General features: G+C 49.0%; 1 protein-coding gene across 1 annotated transcript; it reads left to right on the forward strand.

Annotated features, from left to right (window-relative positions):
• Positions 1 to 1,926: 1,926 nt before the first annotated feature.
• LOC120640229 (ABC transporter C family member 4-like) lies at positions 1,927 to 17,553 on the forward strand. Its single transcript, XM_039916084.1, has 11 exons — positions 1,927 to 4,184; positions 5,641 to 5,961; positions 7,391 to 7,477; positions 14,028 to 14,630; positions 14,762 to 14,926; positions 15,048 to 15,342; positions 15,960 to 16,174; positions 16,255 to 16,560; positions 16,666 to 16,729; positions 16,933 to 17,172; positions 17,341 to 17,553. The coding sequence occupies exons 1-11, from the start codon at positions 2,088 to 2,090 to the stop codon at positions 17,439 to 17,441; spliced, it is 4,494 nt and encodes a 1,497-aa protein (XP_039772018.1). The 5' UTR covers positions 1,927 to 2,087; the 3' UTR covers positions 17,442 to 17,553.
• The last annotated feature ends 2,459 nt before the right edge of the window (positions 17,554 to 20,012 follow it).

Raw genomic sequence — 20,012 nt, forward strand, 5'->3', positions numbered from 1 at the left:
ACGATCGTGGGTCATTTGCTTGTGCTCTTGGCGGGAACGGTTTGCGTTGGACCAATCGGATGAGATCATCCTTTTTCAAACTTAACAAGGCCAGCTTGGCCACGGGTCTGCAAAGGCCATAACGCCGGTGAGCACGTGGCGTGTTCACCGTGCCTGTGGGCCGATGGGAGGAAGAAAGATGAGGGTGAGAGAGAGACGCCAGGGTCAAACGACAGCTGACCAGCGAGTGAGGGAAAACTCATCTGCTGTTTTTAGAACACTCGTGCTGTGATGGAAATTACACGAGTCTCAAACTACGAAAAAGTATATATAACCCCCTAAATTATTAGGGTTGAAACACATCACCCCCAAACTACAAAACCGGATATTTAACCCCATGAACTTTTCAAAACCGGATATTCTACCCCCTGGAGCGGTTTTAAACGGCGGTTTTGCTACAGTAGCGCGGTTTTGCTATTTTTTTATTTCGATTTAATATTTGAAAAATTATAATAAATCATAAAAAAATCGTAAAATAAAAAATCTAATTTTGTTGGACTCCACGTGAGTAGATCTACACAGTGAATATATAATAAGATATACTTTAGTATAAAATTTTTACTTTAAATTTAGATCTATTTTTTTTATAATTAAATAGAATAATTCATAGCCGTAGTTTCTATAGCTCAATTGAGGTGAAATTTTTATGATGAGTTTATTATTGTATGCTTGAATTGTAATAAAATTTTCATACTCATTGGATCATATATAACTTAGTTATATATTTATTTATATTTAACAAGCATAAATCTAAGCATAAACGTAAATATGCTTGTTAAATATAAATAAATATAAATCATGTTAAATATAAATAAAAGCACGGGCAATCATGTTTAAAAGGAAGATCTAGTTAGAGGATCCACATGTGGCCCGATTTATGGTCAAAACTAGAGGAAGGGCGGCGTGCGGCAGCTCCAGAAGATGGAGGAGGCATCGAACGGTGTGGAGAGGGAGAATGCAACGACATGTTGATGGAAACAGAGATTTTATTATTGAGAGGAGTTAGTTCCGCGCACGTGCTTTTCCACGTGACAGCGACTTTGCCGATACTCTCTCTCTCAAAGGTAAGATTTTTCTAGCTCCGCAAGGTAAGGTTGCCCTTAGAAGCTAGAATTGTTTTCGATGGTTCCAGATGCCATGCCCAGCCCAGCAAGGCTAGAATTTTTTTTACCACCTGGCGGCCTGTGCGCGCATAGAACTCGGGCCAGCTAGCTTCTACTCCTACCTTCGAGCTTTTACGACATGTAAGAGTAGATCCTCATCAGAAGTGATGATTGTATGGGAGCATTCTGTAGTCCCTACGGATGGTTGTGAACATGTGGAACAAGATAAAAAGGTTTGTGGAAACTCAGCTTTTTTATATTAGTGTCGCTAGCTTTCAATGGGCAATCATGTTTAAAAGGGGAATCCTCTAACTCGGTAACTCCCAAAGACTAGAAGCCACACCCCGCACCTGCGTGCTCACGATATCGATCATGAGCATCCTACACACTTTTTGTTGCATGGCAATATGATTTTGTAATCCTTCTATCCCACCATGAAGATGTATTGTTTGAGAATAAAATTATGGAAGACAGATTGTGGGTAAAAAATAAAAAGCGATGCATGAGGAAGGCCCTTTGCTAGGATTGTAGGTTGTTTTCTTTTTCAAAGTTCAAGAAATTTCTCTGCCCACGGAAATACCAAAATTTGAGTTTAAAAATTAAAATTAAGGTCTAAATTGTGCCATTATTTTTTAAAAATTTACTAACACTTGCAGGAATAAAAATAATTTAAAAGAAACAAATAGAATTGGAACGGATCAGGCTTGAATTCAACTTCAAAATGGGCCGGTTGTTAGACTGAAATTAGATTATTCCTTACCTACCCGCTTCCAAAATTTTAAGTGACATGAAATGACCTGCATTCAAGGCTCCCAACAGCCAACAGACTTCGTACAGAGCTGGCACGCTGCATGTTGCATTGCCGAGACCGATCACTTCAATCCGAGCCCCAGATCGATCAGTTAAACCCGAGCTGGCACCGGTAGTGGAGGCGTGCAGCACGCGATGGCGCTTCCCTGGTGGCTGGCCACCACGGCGTGCGCGCCGCCGTCTGGCTCCCTCGGCGGCTGGCTCCCGTTCCTTATCCTCTCTCCGTGCCCGCAGCGCGCGCTCCTCGGCGCCGTGGACCTCGTATTCCTCGCCGCCTCCCTCGTGGTCGCCGCCCGCCGCCCACGCAGCGTAAAGTCGGGGGCGGCGGCTGCACCCGAGCGCGAGCCGCTCCTGCAGGAACGGAAGCCTTCGCCGCCGCTCCTCCGCCACGCTCTCGCGCTCGCGCTCGCGGCCTCGGCCGTGTTCGCGGCGGCGTCAGTCGTCCTCCTCGCGCTCGCGCTCGCGCTCCTGCCGGGCACGTCGTGGCGCGCCGTCGAGCTCGCCTTCCTCGCCGTCCACGCCGTCGCGCACGGCGTGGCCGCGTGGACCGCGGCCTCTGCGGTGAGACGGGCAGGAGGAGATGCTCCGGCCGCCGCCGCGCCTCCGGCACATCTCATCCGCGTGTTCTGGCTCGCCACCGCCGTCGGCGCCGCGCTCTTTTCCGCCTCGGCGGCGGTCCGCAGCGCCGACGGGTCGCTGGTCTTCCCAGACGACGTCCTCGCCTTCGCAGGTTTTCTCGTCTCGCTGCCTCTGGCGTACGTGGCGGTCACCGGCTTCACCGGCCGTGCCGCCGGCGCGGGAGATGGTGAATCGGACCGCAACGGCGCGGAGGCGCTCGCCGCGCCGTACGCCGCAGCGTCGTTCCTGTCGCGCGCGACGTTCAGCTGGATCAACCCGCTAATCTCCAAGGGGTACGAAGCCAAGACTCTCGCCGCCGATGACGTTCCCGGGGTCTCTGCCGGCCACCGCGCCGAGGCGTCGTACGCTCTCTTCATGTCCAACTGGCCGGCGCAGGGGTCGCGGCATCCGATGGCCGTCGCGCTGTGGCTGTCCTTCTGGCCGCAGTTCGTGCTCACCGCCGCGCTGGGCCTCGCGAACATCGCGGCCATGTACGTCGGCCCGTCGCTCATCGACCGGTTCGTCGAGTTCATCCGCCGCGGCGGGACGCCATGGGAGGGCCTCCGGCTCGTCCTCATCCTGCTCGCCGGCAAGACGGTCCAGACGCTGGCGTCGCACCACTACAACTTCCAGGGGCAGCTCCTGGGCATGCGCATCCGTGGCGCGCTCCAGACGGCGCTGTACCGCAAGTCGCTGCGCCTGTCCACCGGGGCGCGCCGCGCGCACGGCACCGGCGCCATGGTGAACTACATGCAGGTGGACGCCTCGACGGTTTCCTCCGCCATGCACGGGCTCCATGGCCTGTGGCAGATGCCGCTGCAGATCGTGGTGGCGCTCCTCCTCCTCTACACCTACCTCGGCGTCGCCGTGCTGCTGACGCTCGCCGTGATCGCCGCGGCGATCGTGATCACCGCATTCGCCAACAAGCTGAGCCTGGACTACCAGATCAAGTTCGTCGCCGCGCGCGACAGCCGCATCAAGGCCCTCACAGAGATTCTGAACCACATCCGCGTCATCAAGCTGCAGGCCTGGGAGGAGACGTTTGGTGGCAGGGTGCGCGAGCGCCGGCAGGACGAGCTGGGGTGGCTGGTGAAGTTCACGCTCTTCCTGTGTGCCAACAACGTGGTGTTCTCGAGCTGCCCGCTCGCCATGACCGTGCTCGTGTTCGCGACGTACCTCGCCTCCGGAGGGGTGCTGGACGCCGGCAAGGTGTTCACGGCCACGTCCTTGTTCAGCATGCTCAACTCCCCAATGCGGGACTTCCCGCAGACCATAGTCTCGTCCTTGCAGGCGTTCGTGTCGCTGGGCCGGCTCAACAACTTCCTTTCGGAGACGGAGATCGACGGCACGGCGGTAGATCGCGTCGAGAGCGCTGACGCTGGTCCTGTGGCCGTGAAGGTGCAGGGTGGTGTTTTTGCCTGGGACGTGCCGGTCAGCGAGGCAAACAACGGCGAGCCGGGCCAGGGGGAGGAGGCAAAGATGGAGACGGTGCTCAAGGGGATTCATGTGGAAGTCAGGAAGGGTGAGCTCGTGGCGGTTGTTGGGATGGTGGGCTCCGGAAAGTCATCACTGCTGTCGTGCATCATGGGAGAGATGCACAAACTCTCGGGCAAGGTGAGTTTACTCAGGCCGTGTTTAGATAGAACGCAAAAATTTTTTGCGACGGAATTTTACTAATTTGAAGTACTAAATGAAGTCTATTTACAAAACTTTTTACACAGATGGGTTGTAAATCGCGAGACGAATCTAATGATGCTAATTAATCCATGATTAATCCATAATTAGCGTATGGTTACTGTAGCACCAATGTTGCAAATTTAAGTGGACTCATTAGATTCGTCTCGCGATTTACAGCCCATCCATGCAAAAAGTTTGTAAATAGACTTCATTTAGTACTTCATGCATGTATCAAAATATTCGATGTGACGTTTTTTTTTGTGTTTACGGGGTTTACGGGTAAAGATCTTCTAGCAGCTTACATGTCAGTAGACTAACTTTGTTAATGGGCAAATGTTTTTTTAACTACCCCTCGTGGTCGTGATCTTGGGGGCAGCATCCTGGGGAACAGAGATTCTCTGCAGACTTCTGATCAGTTGTTGAGATTGCAGCTGCAATTATTGGACCCAAATTTTCCAAGAAATGATTTCATCAGATGTTGATGCCATCATGTTGCCATTGCTAACTTGCTTTATAATAGGCTGGACTCCAGAGCCCCAACAATAGTGCTAATAACTAATATCTACACTAGTACCAAATTAGCTCAGCAGTCATGTCCTCACCACATCTTATTCGTAGCGCTACTAACAACGATTATCCTTCCTTCAATAAGAAAAAAAGAAGTATCTTACACACACAACCGGAGTAGGAGCAGCGCTAGCTAGATTTGGGTTGCTTGGATCTGATCTAGTAAGTGTTTAATAAGAAGCAGCTAGCGAAAATCACAGTGGCTATGACTAGATGTGAAGTGAACATTACTAGTTGAACATCCAGTAAAGTAATATTTTGAAATATGTCAGAAGTTTGGACTGTAAGTCTAGCTGCCTTCTGAACAAATAAACTGTTCCAAATGTATCGTTAAAATGTTGCAGGAGTAAATATGAACTGTTCCACATCTCATTTCCACGGGTAACATTAAAATATTCCAGAAGAACATATAAACTATTTGGGTGGCTTGGCTCTGATCTAGTAAATGTTTAATAAGTAGTGCACATCACAGTGGCTTTGACTGACTTGATGGTGTAGAGTGGACATTACTAGTTGAACATCCAATAAAGAAATACTTTGAAATATGTCAGTTTAGACTCTAGATTCTAAACTGCCTGCCGAACAAATAAAAGGCTTAAACATAATTTCAGCAAGCCTCTGTTACCAGTCAAATTTTCTTTTAACCATGCACCAGACGGTAAAATTATAAGGCTATAAAGAACCTGATATGATCTAACTCAGATAGAAATCCAGTTTTCTGCATCTTGTTTGTTACCAATAACACACACAACACCTAATATTGTGCTAATGTATCCTTTTTCACAACATGTAACTTCTGTCTTATCTCTGTTTCTCGTTGATACAGGTTAGCATATATGGAAGCACAGCATTTGTTGGGCAAACTGCTTGGATCCGAAACGGAACCATTCAAGAGAACATTTTATTTGGAAATATGATGCACCCAGAGAGATATTCAGAAGTCATACGTGCATGTTGCCTTGAAAAAGATCTAGAAATGATGGATTTTGGTGACCAGACTGAAATAGGAGAGCGAGGGATCAATCTAAGTGGGGGCCAGAAACAACGCATTCAGCTTGCAAGAGCAGTTTATCAAGATTGCGACATATATCTTCTTGATGACATCTTTAGTGCAGTTGATGCCCATACAGGATCAGCTATTTTCACGGTGAATTTTCCTTCCATGATATTATATTTTGGCAATTTCATTATGTATATATTTTAAATTTCAAAAAAATTTAGATCAGCCAACAAAATGAGAAATGGGATACAAATCTATGCTAGGTTACTATGCAGGAGTCCCATAAAAAAAGGTTATTATGCAGGAGAGGTTCAAACTGAAAGGAATTGATGCTCGTAGCCTAAGACAGGGTCAATTAGGCAAACTTAAAACCTTAACCTGTGGCTTCCATCTAGTTTGCACAAAATATAAACTAAAACATGCTATATAGCATGTTTTAGTTTATGTTTTGGGTGTCGGATCATCCAGTACCCTTTTTCAGCCACATAACCGTTAGCCCCTTTCTGCTCAAAGCCACTTTTGCTTATGTCAATGCACCAATGCTTCTGTCGCTTGGTCTCTGGATGATTAAAGTACACTTGCGTCGATGCCTTCTTCAAGGGTATTGCATCATCCAGTGCTTAAGGACTTTTCAGCCTTGATCGTCGTTACAATTCTGCATAGCACCGACCCATTCATGCTTGACACCGTCGAATCATCCGAAGCTCTAATGCATGCTGACACATGTCCAATTCACCTTGGCTATCGTTTTGACACCCTCAAATATTCTCTTGATTTTTACTGTGGTGTGGGTGTCTTGACGATGATTCGGACGGTCTTGTATGTGAATTGGACTTCTTCTATGGGATCTAGAAATCCTACAAATTTGAGCTTATAAACTTATTAGTCCCATTAACTATATTGTCACTCAATCACCAAAGTCACAATAATAGCCTAATGGGGGCATTTTTCTATTGTCACTCAATCACCAAAATCATAATAATGGCCTAATGGGGGCATTTTCCTTACACAACTGCGCAACAAAGCACATGGGATCTAATTGCACAACCATGTAGAGAACTCCAGTATTTAGTTATTTTTTAACAGAGTATTTGGGCTATTTGAGTGACCTTCAAGTGTTGGCTTCTCTACTTTTTAATGAAATACGTGCTCAGGCACGGTCGCGAAAAAAGTGTTGGCTTCTCTAACTTTGCTCAAGCTCTACCAATACATATGGCAGTTTAAAAGGAACACCGTGGACCTTGCAAATAATTCAAATTGTCTTGAACTGTTGCATATGAGAATTTATCAGAGAAGCTGACAGAAGAGTAATATCAAATTTTAAATAAATTAAATGGAATCTGAACAGTGATATATGGAAAATTCAGTAAGAATGCATATTTGAGCAGAATCATGATGACATGTAATTTATTCACGATAAGGTGGAGTCATACCCTACTTTATTCTCAGCGCCTTTATTCTTCATTATTATTACATTTCTTATTCGAAAGCAAAGTTCTTGCAAGTAAATATAAATGTGGTCAGTGTTTCATCCCAGCTCTTCAGCTGTACTCTAACACTTGGTTATGTTGTGCAGGACTGTCTGAAGGGTATACTCCAGAATAAGACTATTATTCTTGTCACTCACCAAGTGGACTTCTTGCAAAATGTGGATACAGTATTTGTAAGTTTCTTGTTTGAACTGTCCATATACTTTGAGGAAATTTAGATTAGAAATAAAGTTAACCATATTATCCAATTACAACGGTTGTAACAATGTTTCTTTCAGTTTTAAGTAGGGTAAAACTGCTAGAAAATAATCTCAGTGTATTCCTCCAAACCCTAGAAGGGTGGGTAATATAATAGCTGTACATGGGCCTAACACATGCGCCATATGGGTTGTACACATATACACCAACACCTCCCCGCAGTCTCCTACCGGCGCAGCGGAGTTCAAGATTGGACAACAAAGAAAGCACACACAGGGACAACACCCCCCCAGCCACAACTAGCCACCTGCTACGTTGAGGCTGGAGAGAAACTCTGAGAAAGTCGAGGAGACCCTTGGTGAAGATGTCAGCAAACTGGGAGGTGGTCGGGACATGGAGGACCCGAACATCGCCGATAGCGACCCTATCGCGAACGAAGTGCAAGTCGATCTCCACATGCTTCGTCCGCTGATACTGAACGGGGTTGGTGGAGAGATACACGGCGCTGATGTTGTTGCAGTAGACGAGCGTGCTCTTAGCGAGCGGGCTATGGAGCTCCGCCAAGAACTGTCGAAGCCAGGACGCCTCCGCCACGCCGTTAGCGACAGCACGGTACTCCGCCTCGGCACTGGAGCGGGAGACAACCGGCTGCCGATTGGATGACCAGAAGACAAGGTTGCCGCCCAGGAAGACGGCATAGCCGAAAGTGGAGCGGCGAGTGTCCGGACAGCTAGCCCAGTCAGCGTCGGTGTAGACAACTAGCTCAGCAGAGGGAGATCGGTGAAGAATCAGGCCGAAGTCAACAGTGCCACGGACGTAGCGGAGAGGACGCTTCAGTGCAGCAAGATACGACTCACGGGGATCATGCATATGAAGGCAAACCTGCTGAACGGCATATGTGAGGTCCGGTCTGGTGAAAGTGAGGTACTGAAGGCTCCAGCAAGACTCCGGTAGGCAGTAGGATCAGCCACAGGCTCACCCATATCAGCAGACAGCTTCGCCTGAGTGTCGACTGGAGTGGAGCATGTCTTGCAATCAGTCAGCCGCTCTAAAATATCAAGTGCATACTGCCGCTGGTGAAGGAGAAGGTCAGAAGGGCGAGGCTCAACAGTAACACCCAAGAAGTGATGGAGCTGACCAAGATCCTTCATAGAGAACTCCTGCTGCAGAGAGAAGATGATACACTGAAGCAACTGCTGACTGGAGACAGTGAGCACAATGTCATCAAGATAGAGCAGCAGGTAGGCAGTCTCATCCCCACGGCGGTAGATGAACAGAGAAGTGTCAGACTTGGCTTCGGTGAACCCCAATGTCAGCAAGAACATGGCGAATCAAGAATACCAAGCCCGAGGAGACTGCTTCAGACCATAGAGAGACTTGTTGAGCCGGCAGACCATGTCCGGACGACTGGAGTCCACAAATCCCGTTGGCTAACTACAGTAGACTGTCTCTGACAAAATGCCATGGAGAAATGCATTTTTCACATCCAGCTGGTGCACGGGCCATGAACGAGAGAGAGGACCGTGCGCACTGTAGCAGGCTTCACCACTGGACTGAAGGTCTCATCATAGTCCACACCAGATTGCTGGGTGAAACCCCGAAGAACCCAGCGAGCCTTGTAGCGATCTAGTGTGCCATCAGGCCGACGCTTATGCGTCCAGATCCACTTGCCTGTGACCACATTGCAACTAGACGGACGTGGCACGAGGTCCCACGTCTGGTTGGCAAGAAGAGCCACGTACTCCTCTTCCATCGCGCGACGCCAGTGAGGATCCGCCAGAGCGTCGCGGACAGAGAAAGGTACTGGAGAGATCCGCAGCTCTCCCTCGGTGGCGGAGAGTGTCGCGGGTCGAGAAGTCATCCGCCGAGTCACCATGGGATAAATATAACCAGGGTCCCGATGGATGACTGGCGGGTGGTACACCGCCGGCTCAACACGAGTGCGAGACGGTGGAGGCGGCGGCGGCGGCTCCGGTGTAGGTGGCGGCGGCGACGGCTCCGGTGTAGGCAACGCTGGAGCCTCCGGAGCCGGAGTCCGCGCCGGTGCCGGCACCGAACTACGCCGGTACACCTATACGGCTGAGCGTAGCGCGCAGGTGCAGAAGGAGGCATCGGGGCCGCACGTGGCGCAGCAGGAGACACCGGGGCCGCGCATGGCGTGATAGAAGGCACCGGGGATGCGCGAGATGCAGCAGAGATCACCGGAGGTAGTGTCGATGTACCAGGAAAACCTGCAGGGAAAGGACAGACAGATAAAGGTGGCTGAACCACCGGGTCAGGCGAAAACAGAGACTCCAATTTGGTGTCAGGGGAAGGTGTAGAGGAGGTGGAGTAGGCGAAATCCGACTCATCAAATACGTGTCGGGAGATGAGGACCCGATGAGAGGTGAGGTCAAAGCATCGGTACCCCTTGTGATCAGGGGAGTAACCGAGAAACACACAACGAGTCGAGCGGGGCGCCAGCTTGTGAGGAGCAGTGTCGAAGATGTTAGGATAACATGCATACTCGAAGATACGAAGGTGGTCGTAGCGAGGAGGGGTATCGAAAAGAGCGTGGTGTGGAGTGGGAGCAGGGGAAGCTGTGGACGGAAGGCGGTTGAGTAAGTACGTGGCGGTGTGGAGACTCTCAGCCCAGAAGCGGGGAGGCAGAGAGGCCTGGATCAGGAGGGTGCGCATGACGTCGTTCGTCGTGCGAATCATCCGCTCAGCCTTGCCGTTCTGGGGAGAGGTATACGGACAAGACATACACAGCTGAACACCCCGAGAGAGGAAGAAAGAACGTGAGGTAGAGTTGTCGAACTCACGCCCATTGTCACACTGGACGACTTTAATGATGAGGCCGAACTGAGTGGACAGCCAGACAAAGTAGTGGAGGAGGGTGGGAAAGGTATCAGACTTGACGCGCAAAGGAAAAGTCCAAAAGTAATGAGAGAAATCATCAACCACCACCAGATAGTATTTATAACTAGAAATGTTGACTATAGGAGAGGTTCACAGGTCATAGTGAAAAAAATCAAAGGCATGCGTCGCATGCGGAGAAGAAGAAGAAGAAAAAGGAAGTCTAACATGATGACCTAGCTGGCACGCATGACAGAGGTGCTCAGCAGGAGCCATAGTACAAGGAACATCAGTACTACGACCGAGTTGAGCTAAAACGTCGCGGCCGGGGTGACCAAGCCGGCGGTGCCACGTGGTGGAAGACGACGTCACGGCAAAGGCGGCAGACGAAGAAGAAGTCGAATGCGGAGCAGCGGAAGCAGGAAAACGAAGGGTGTAAAGGGGCCCTGAGCTGTCACATCAGAGGAGCGGACGCCGGGAAGCCGAATCCTTCACAGTAAGACCAGAGGAGTCAAATTCGATGGAACAAGAATTGTCAGTATTAAATTGGCGAATGGATAGAAGATTATGAATCATCTAAGGAGCAACAAGAACATTGGGAAGACAGAAAGAACCAAGAGCAGAACCCACGGCGGTGACAGGAAGACAAGACTCATCGCCAACCATGATGGAAGAAGGACAAAAGGGATGTGGGGGTCGGATAGAAGAGAGGATACCGGCATCTGGGGTGGTGTGGAAGGAGGCACCCGAGTTGGCGATCCACTCGGTGCTGATTGGCGGTATCAGCCCCATAGTGCTGAAGGACTGCGCCAGCGCGGCCTGGTCCCACCCTCAGGCCAGGTCGGTGGCTGGCTGGGTTGATCAGGTGGAGTCCAGGACGGCGCGAACAGGGAAGCAGCACCGGTGAACATGGCCACCGGCTGGAGCTGAGGACGAGGGCCCCCATTGACCCTAAAACAGCCACATCGAGATGCGCCTTGACCATGGGTTGCTGAAGGATAGCCAGGGCGTACCTCCCGGGGCAGGGGTAGAAGCAGGAGCCGGAGCCTGAGTGCCCCGACGATCCCCACCAGCACCACCGGTGCCAGCACCAGCAGGAGCAGTGCCACCAGCACCCCCACCACCACACCCCCCCCCCGATGACATCTACTGCCCCCCTGCCACCCCCGGTCTACCCGGTGGGAGGAGCACCAAGGAGGGAGGTGGCTGGCGAGGCGGAGGAAGTCGGTGGAGTAGCCACGAGCGCGGTGGAGGACGAGGACGAGCCGGTCGCGGGACCCCTGGTAATCTCCTCGAGGGCGAGGTCGCCCCGGACCTGCAGGAAGGAGGGGAAGGGCCTCTGGCGGGTGATCGATGTCCGTAGGTGGTCATAGGTGCTGCTGAGACCCCGCAGGACATTGAGCACCAAGACCCGATCGGGCACCGGACACCCGAGGTCGTGAAGAGCATCAGCCATGCGCTTCATCCTCCTGTAGAACTCACCAACGGAGATGCCCCCCTGCTCGAAGGTGCGGAAGGAGGCGTCGAGCTGGAGAGCGCGGAACTCGGCGTTGCCGAGGAACTGCCCCTCGAGCTCCAGTCAGGCCTCTCGCGCGGTGAAGCCGTGAGTCCTGACGATGTCCTGCAGATCTAGGTAGATGGTCCCAAAGATTCAGGACATGGCGACGCTGTCGAGGCGCAGCCACACCACGTCCCGCACCTCGACCTGCGTGTCGAGGAGGACGTGGTCGTCGAGGACGTAGCGGTGGAGGGCGAGGAGGACCTGGTCCCACCAGTGCCCGTAGGAGGAGGACGTAGGGTCGAGGAGGACGGAGACCAGTGCCCTGATGTTCTGGACGCCGGCGACCTGGAGGTGGAGCTGCACGACCATGGGGTCAGTCGGGTCTAGCCAAGGTCCAGATCCAGAGGGCGGAGCCTGGTGGGAAGAAGAAGCGCCGTGCTCGGTGAAGGGGACGACGGGCTGCTTGCCGGAGGAGACAAGGAAGTAGTGCTCCGCCTCGGCGACCCGACGAGTGAGAGCATCGGTCGCGGTGCGCTCGCGCTCCCAACCGAGGGCAGCTGCGCGGACCCGCTCCTGAGCCGCCACAGCCTCGGACTTGGCGGTGTGGAGGGCCGCGGCGAGAGCAGCGTCGGCCGTAGAAGCTCCGGCGAAGATCTGCTTCCCGCGGAAGGCAGCGGCGGCGAATGGCGCGTCCGCGGCGGACATACCGACCCTAGGCCATGGAAGAGGTAGGGCAGTGGCGGCGGCGGCGGCAGCGCCGGGCGCACCCGCGCCCGCGGCCCCTGCGCCCGGGGCGGCGGCGGCGGCACCGGGCCCGCCAGCGCCCGTGCTCTCCGCGTCCTGGGCAGCGGGGGCGGCGACGGCGGCGCCTGGCACGCCCGTGCCCACGGCCCCGGCGCCCGGGGCGGCGGCGGCGCCTGGCGCGCCTGGGTCCGCGTGCCCCGCGCCCTGTGCGGCGGCTGCGGCTGCGGCGGCGCCCGCAGCGCCTGCGCCGCCGGGGACGGCGGCCAGCTTGGTGGCGGCAGGGTTTTTTATCCTGACCGGAACCGGTCTGGAAACCGCGGTTACTGGTGTAACCCGTCCGAACCGGTTCCGGTACCGGCCGGTTGGAAACCGGTACAAATTCAAAATTCAAATTTGAATTAAAAAAAATGAAAAATTCCTAAAAATACTTCAAGTTGCGACGAATCTAATGGTGTCAATTTTTTTCAAATATTCATTCATTTAGTATACTTTGCGGGCATTTGAAGTTAAAAAAAACGTGCATTCAAAAGTATACAAATACAATATAAAACATGTTATACGTTGTATTAATGTAAAAGTTGAATAAAAGAGGGTTGGAGGGTTCATTTAGGCTAAAACATGTTATACAAACATTCAAATTTTGAACTAAAGTGGGTTTTCCGTCGGATTTTTTGTTCAACTCCCCGGTTCCCACTCAAACCGGACCGGTTTACCGGCCTAACTAGTCGACTAACTGATGGAAACCGGTTGAACTATCGTTTTTTATTTGGAATTTGAGTTTGACCGGTTTTTTCCGGTTACCGGTCAAACCGGTCCAGTTTACCGGAACCGGATGACACCGGTTTCATTCTACCGGTCGGTAAAAAAACCCTGGGCGGCGGCGGCGCCCCCGCGCCGGGAGTAGGGGCGGCGCCGGGAGCAGGGGCGGCCACGGTGTGCCAGATCCGCTCGCGCCCGCGCCCTGGGTAGCAGGCTAGTAGCAGAGGATAGAGGAGGGAAGGAGGAGAGGGGGGGTGGGGAAGGACGAGAGGAGTGGCGGCGCCGGCGCCGGCGGCCGGCCAGCCATGGCGGCGGCGGCGGCTGGAAAGGAGAGGGAAGGAGAGGCTAAGCTGATACCATGCTAGGGAATAATCTCAGTGTATTCCTCCAAATCCTAGAAGGGTGGGTAATATAGTAGCTGTACATGTGCCTCTAGATGGGCCTAACACATGTGCCATATGGGCTATACACATATGTACCAACAAAAACAGTGATATTCACATCTGTGGTTCCTAGACAACATATACGCATCTTTATTCAACTGTCTTAAATCCTTTCAGTTTGCTTTGTCCATGGACATGGCCTATATATGTTACCACCCCAATGATACGTACCATGCTAATATTACTGATTGGCTAATATAATAGAAATTAAACAATGCTAACCTGTGTGTAAACATGCAGGTAATGAAAGAAGGGCAAGTCATCAAGTCTGGGACTTATCATGAGTTAATAGAATCGTGTTCAGAGTTTTCGGATCTTGTTGCTGCTCATCATAGTTCAATGGAGACGGCTGAGGAACAAGGTTGCCTAGTTCAGAACACCGGGACTTCTCTGGATACCAAGTCCAGAAATGAAAATGATGAGATGACTGCCATTGCACAGAGCAAAGAAACAAATTCCTCTAAGCTGATCCAGGAAGAGGAAAGAGAAAGCGGTCGAGTCAGCTGGCATGTGTACAAGTTATATATGACAGAGGCCTGGGGTTGGCAGGGAGTTCTGGTCCTTTTAGCAGTGACACTTCTTTCAGAGGGCTTCAGTATGGCGAGTAACTACTGGCTGTCATATGAAACATCAGGAGGCGCCATATTTAACACTTCCTTGTTTCTTGGTGTTTATGTTTCAATAGTTGCTGCTACAATTGTATTCGGAATGATTAACAATCTTGTTGTGACATTCTCGGGCCTCAAATCAGCCCAGGCCTTTTTCAATAAGATGTTTGATAGCGTTCTACGAGCTCCAATGTCTTTTTTCGACACCACTCCTTCAGGAAGGATCCTAAACCGGGTATGTAGTTTATAGCAACGAGCCATGTAGTTGCTTTGTTATGCTTTATTTACACAATCACTTTTTGAAGCAACTTATTTACATAATCACCTTGTTCTTTTGAAGTGGTGCTAACCATTCACACTTTTCAGGCATCTTCAGACCAGCTGAAAATTGATATTGTCCTTGTATTTTATATTGGTTTTGCCACATCATTGTGCATTTCAGTGATTACCAGTGTTGCTCTTACTTGCCAAGTTGCATGGCCATCAGTCATAGCAGTACTTCCACTGCTGTTTTTGAACATTTGGTATCGGGTATGGTCCATCTACACCGACTTCTCTTAGATGACTAAAATCATCGTTAATACTCCTCAAGTACTAGACTCAACTGAATAGTATTAAATTGGATTTTTTTGTCTTCTGTCTTGTTTCTCAGAACCATTATATTACAACATCTCGAGAGCTAACTCGTCTTCAAGGAGTAACAGAGGCACCAGTTATTGATCACTTGACTGAAACCTTTTTGGGTGCTCCAACTGTTAGGTGCTTTAGAAAGGAGGATGAGTTCTACCAGACCAACTTGGACAGAATTAATTTGAATTTGCGCATGTCTTTTCATAATTATGCGGCCAATGAGTGGCTTGGATTTCGCTTGGAGCTAATTGGCACACTTTTTTTGTCTATAACTGCTTTTCTCATGATCAGCTTGCCCAGCAATTTCATCAAGAAAGGTAATATTATAATCTCAATTAGTCTGGAACTCGTAAAAGATTGTGAGACAGGGAACGAAGTATACAATGTATACCTACATACTATGTACAAAAGTGTACAGTCACATGCTAAGAATAGAACTTGTCTTGCAGGTTCTCATGAAGTCTTCTAGGAATAATAACTTAGCAAGGTTCTTGTCAAATTTTTTTTTTTTGAATACTAAGCATAGAAGTCACCTTAGAAGGTTCATTTCCTGATTATCAAATGCCTGAACCTCAAATGCAGTCCCTTGGAGATGGTTCAATCTTTTTTAGTGTGGGAAGGATAGATTGTGTATGAAGCATGGGTTGTATTGCATTGTGCTCGAGGGCGAATATATAGGGGTACAAGACTTGGAGGGCAAGAAGCCTCCCCGAGATATTTCCTATACTACAAAATATACTCTTAACATTTAGGAGTATTGTTGGAGCATAGACTGTTCGCTAAAGCATGACAAATCAAGCTTTAGGAATTCACTGTTGATTTATAGTATGGTTTCAAGCGATTACAGATGAACTCTACCGGATGTTATAACTTGATATGCTTTCTCATCAAATCTTCATAACCTTGAAATACATGACTTCAATTTGTGATGCAGAATTCGTTGGCATGTCTCTCTCCTATGGTCTTTCTCTCAATTCCTTGGTGTACTACATGATTCTCATAAGCTGTATGGTTGAAAATGATATGGTAGCTGTAGAGAGGGTACATCAGTTCAGTACTCTCCCTTCTGAGGCAGCGTGGGAGGTTGCAGATTGCCTTCCCTCGCCAAATTGGCCCAGCCGAGGAGATATTGACCTGAAAGATCTGAAGGTCAGTATTATTTTGTTTATATCACTCTCTAGTACTTTAAATAATTAAGATGAATGAGCAATAAGATCAACTCTTTTCAGGTTCGGTATCGTCAAAATACACCTCTAATCTTGAAAGGTATTACAGTAAGTATTAAGAGTGGGGAAAAGATCGGAGTTGTGGGAAGGACAGGCAGTGGCAAATCGACTTTAGTGCAGGCCTTATTCAGGATTGTGGAGCCTGCAGAAGGCCGTATCATTATCGACAGTGTTGATATCTGCACTTTGGGGCTACATGATCTGAGGTCTCGCTTTGGTGTGATTCCCCAAGAACCTGTGCTCTTTGAAGGAACTGTGAGGAGCAACATTGACCCAACTGGGCAGTATTCTGAGGCTGAGATATGGCAGGTACAAGCCCATTTTTTGAAAACATGAACATCCCCTTGGATGCATAACTATTTCTTTTTTCCTTCTACCGAACCTGCTTTGTTTATATTTATCATTTTCCTGCAGGCCCTTGAGCGTTGCCAGCTGAAGGATATTGTAGCTTCAAAACCCGAGAAGCTTGATGCACTAGGTTTGCTGTTTTTTGAACATATAGTTTTTTTGTGTGTTTTTTATCAAAGGATAATTGTTCTTGAGTTGGGGACTTGCCGGTTTAAAAATCGAATTCACTAATATATTTGAGAAAATCGTACTAGTTTTGGGATCTCCAAGGAAATGTTTTAATGGTGGGTACCGATGCTTGTTGTTCATTCAATGCTTCTTGTTCACGCACAGTTGCCGACATGGGGGAGAACTGGAGCGTAGGTCAGAAGCAGCTCCTCTGCTTCGGCCGTGTTATACTGAAACATAGTCGGATCCTATTCATGGACGAGGCGACAGCTTCTGTTGATTTACAAACGGATGCAACAATCCAGAGGATCATCCGAGAGGATTTCGCCGATTGCACTGTCATCAGTATTGCACATCGCATACCGACTGTCATGGACAGTGATAAAGTTTTGGTATTAGATGCAGGTAGCTCCTTCCACTGATCTATCAATTCTGCATTTCCTTGAATTATTTTCTAGAAGAAATAAATTATGCATTACAAGTGAACATGGAGCTTCTATCTTGGCGATTAATCTTATTGTCAACATTAAGTCTTCCTTCTGTTTTAACTTTTTTGTGTCGATCTTTTTTCAGGACTAGTGAGAGAGTTTGATGCGCCCTCCAAATTGATGGCGAGACCATCGCTCTTTGGTGCGATGGTTCAGGAGCATGCAAATCGCTCTTCTAGCATGTAGTCAGTTGATGGAATGTAAATCACACAGTTTATTCAGTTTACAAGTGATACAGTTTGAATTATAAAACTATGCAAATTAATCCTCCAGTTGCAATGTGTTCTTTAGACAACAACACAGTCGTCATACGCTGGCCATGGTCTTTCAAAAATATTTAGGCATCCTGATCGTCGTAAATTGTTGTTAGAAGTTTATGCCTTTTGTTGCTCTACTAGCTGCCGTGAATCACAACCTACATTTCCCAATTGTTCAGCAAATCTGAATTATACCAATTTTGGTTGTTAACGCAAACCTCTTTAACTTTGAGCAAGTTTATAGAAAAGTATTTTAATTTCCATGCAATAAACTTGTGATCAATATATATTTAATGGTGGATTTAACGAGACTAATTTGACGTAGTAGATGTTAATACTTTTTTGTATTAAACTTAGTCAAAGTTAGATAAATTCAATTCAAGATAAAGTAGCTAGGAGCGTCCACAACGTATAGCACCGAGCTAAGAGATTATGGAGATTTTCCCTTATACCTAGAACTATTTTTCTGATTGTTGAGGGTTGAGGCTAAGAGACTCTTCAAGTGCGAAAATGCCTGTAGTCTAGTGCTTACAAGAGCTTCAGTAGCGCATCAGGTTTTATATTTGATTCTCATGAGAAAATATTCAAGAATGTTTTTTTAATATAAAAGAGAATCCCAGTCTTAACATTCACATGTGAATGTCTACCGCCAATAGTTACAAGAGTTCTTATACTCTAAACCTCAAACGAGGATCTCAAAACCTAAGAAGGAAAACTCTGAAACAAAGAAGACTAAGTTCCAATCTTTTTCTTCGTTCATGTTTCATCCTTTCATAGTCTTAACGCATCACCAAATCATCACATCCATCATTTTCTTAGAAACTTGATGTCTAAATCGTCTTATGCTTCTGAATATCCACTAATAGTCAAGATCTGTGAAAGGCCTTTACTTGGAGTTCCTGCCCTGCAGCACCACCACCCCATCATGAAGTGATGGTGACGCCACTGTCGAGATCGACATACTCCTCAGCTAGCTAGTTCTCCACCTTCCTCGCCACGATGCAGGCACTGACACAAACCGATAGGGCATGGGCTTCCCAAGAGCGGTGCCTCCAAGGAGGATCGTGATGCAACTAGTGCCATCGTCGCCTAGCCAGAAGGTCAAAGCTGTTAAGCCCAGGAAGATCAAGCCGTGCTAAGGGGAGATTGCAAATGAGGGATGCTTCCAATGAAGGGAGGGGCGCCCGAACGCATCGCCGTCCCCATAGGGACAAAGCTTTCGCCATTGCGCATCAACCCCTAAGCATGGCAGCGGCCGTGGCCCTAGAACACTGTGTTAGATGCCGCCCCAACGCTGCCGTTCCAGAACACTGTGTCAAACGCCGCCCCAATGCTGCCGCCCCACAAAAGCACCGCATGGAGAACCGCCGGCCATGACGCCCACCGCGCCTCGCCGGCCCGAGGCATCGCCCCTCTGTATGGAACATGGCCCCATCTAGGGCATTGTTTGTGATTTTGGTGATTGAGTGACAACATAATCAATGGGACAAACAAGTTTGTGAGATCACATTCGTAGGAGTTTTTAGGTCCCATGGATATAATTCAAAATGTTCAAACTACCGTCAAGACGCCATGTTCAATCTATTGTCAAGACGCCATGTCCAATCCACCATCAAGATGTCAAGTCCAATCCGGCGTAGAGGTGCCAAAGTATAGTGAAAATCCAGAGATAGAAGATATTTGAAGTATCCAAATGATCGCCGCGACTAATTGGACGAGAAGATGCAGATTCAGCTGCACCGGTTAAACCGATGCCCCACCATCGGTGCATCTGATGGTTGCCGGATACACCGACGCCCTTGCATCGGTGCATTTGGTCGTGCATACTAAGCCAAGTGAGGAAAACTCAGTAGTACCGGTTTAACCGACGGTTCAAAGACAGGCATCGGTGCATTCAACATACTATTGTCCAGAGACGATGTCAAGTGCGCAGCAGCCAAGCCTTCAGCACCGGAAGGACCGATGCCCCATCGGAGTAATGCATCAGTGCAATGATGTCAGGATGAAAAGAAGAGCGCAACGGCTTTGTGATAGTCCCAATATCACCGGTTTAACCGACACCCTAGCATCGGTTTAATCGATGGTCCCAGAGTTTGCTGCGGCCGTGTCAGAGAAGCCAACGGCTAGAATCAGCCTGTGTGTGATCGGAAGAACCGATGTCCTAGCACCAGAAGTTCCGATGCCCATGCAGAAAAGTGCACAATGGCTCTAAACAGCTAATTCAAGTTTGAGGCCTATATATATGGGTTCCCCCGGCCATTTGAAGCTTGTTGGAGTTTCTAGAAGTCTCATACACATCTAAAAACACATCCAAGCCATCCAAAGAACTTAGTGATCAAATTTTTAGTCCTTAGCACACATTTGTGAGTGTTAGTGCTAGATTAGCTCCTTAGAGAGTGTGAGAGCAAGGTGTTATGCCTTGTGAGCTGGTTTTAGAGTGAACCACCATTGTATTTCGGTGCGCCGGCCCCTTGGAGCATTTGGTGGCTCGCCGGCACGT

This window comes from Panicum virgatum, chromosome 7K (genome assembly GCF_016808335.1).
Source record: "Panicum virgatum strain AP13 chromosome 7K, P.virgatum_v5, whole genome shotgun sequence".
Lineage (NCBI taxonomy): Eukaryota > Viridiplantae > Streptophyta > Magnoliopsida > Poales > Poaceae > Panicum > Panicum virgatum.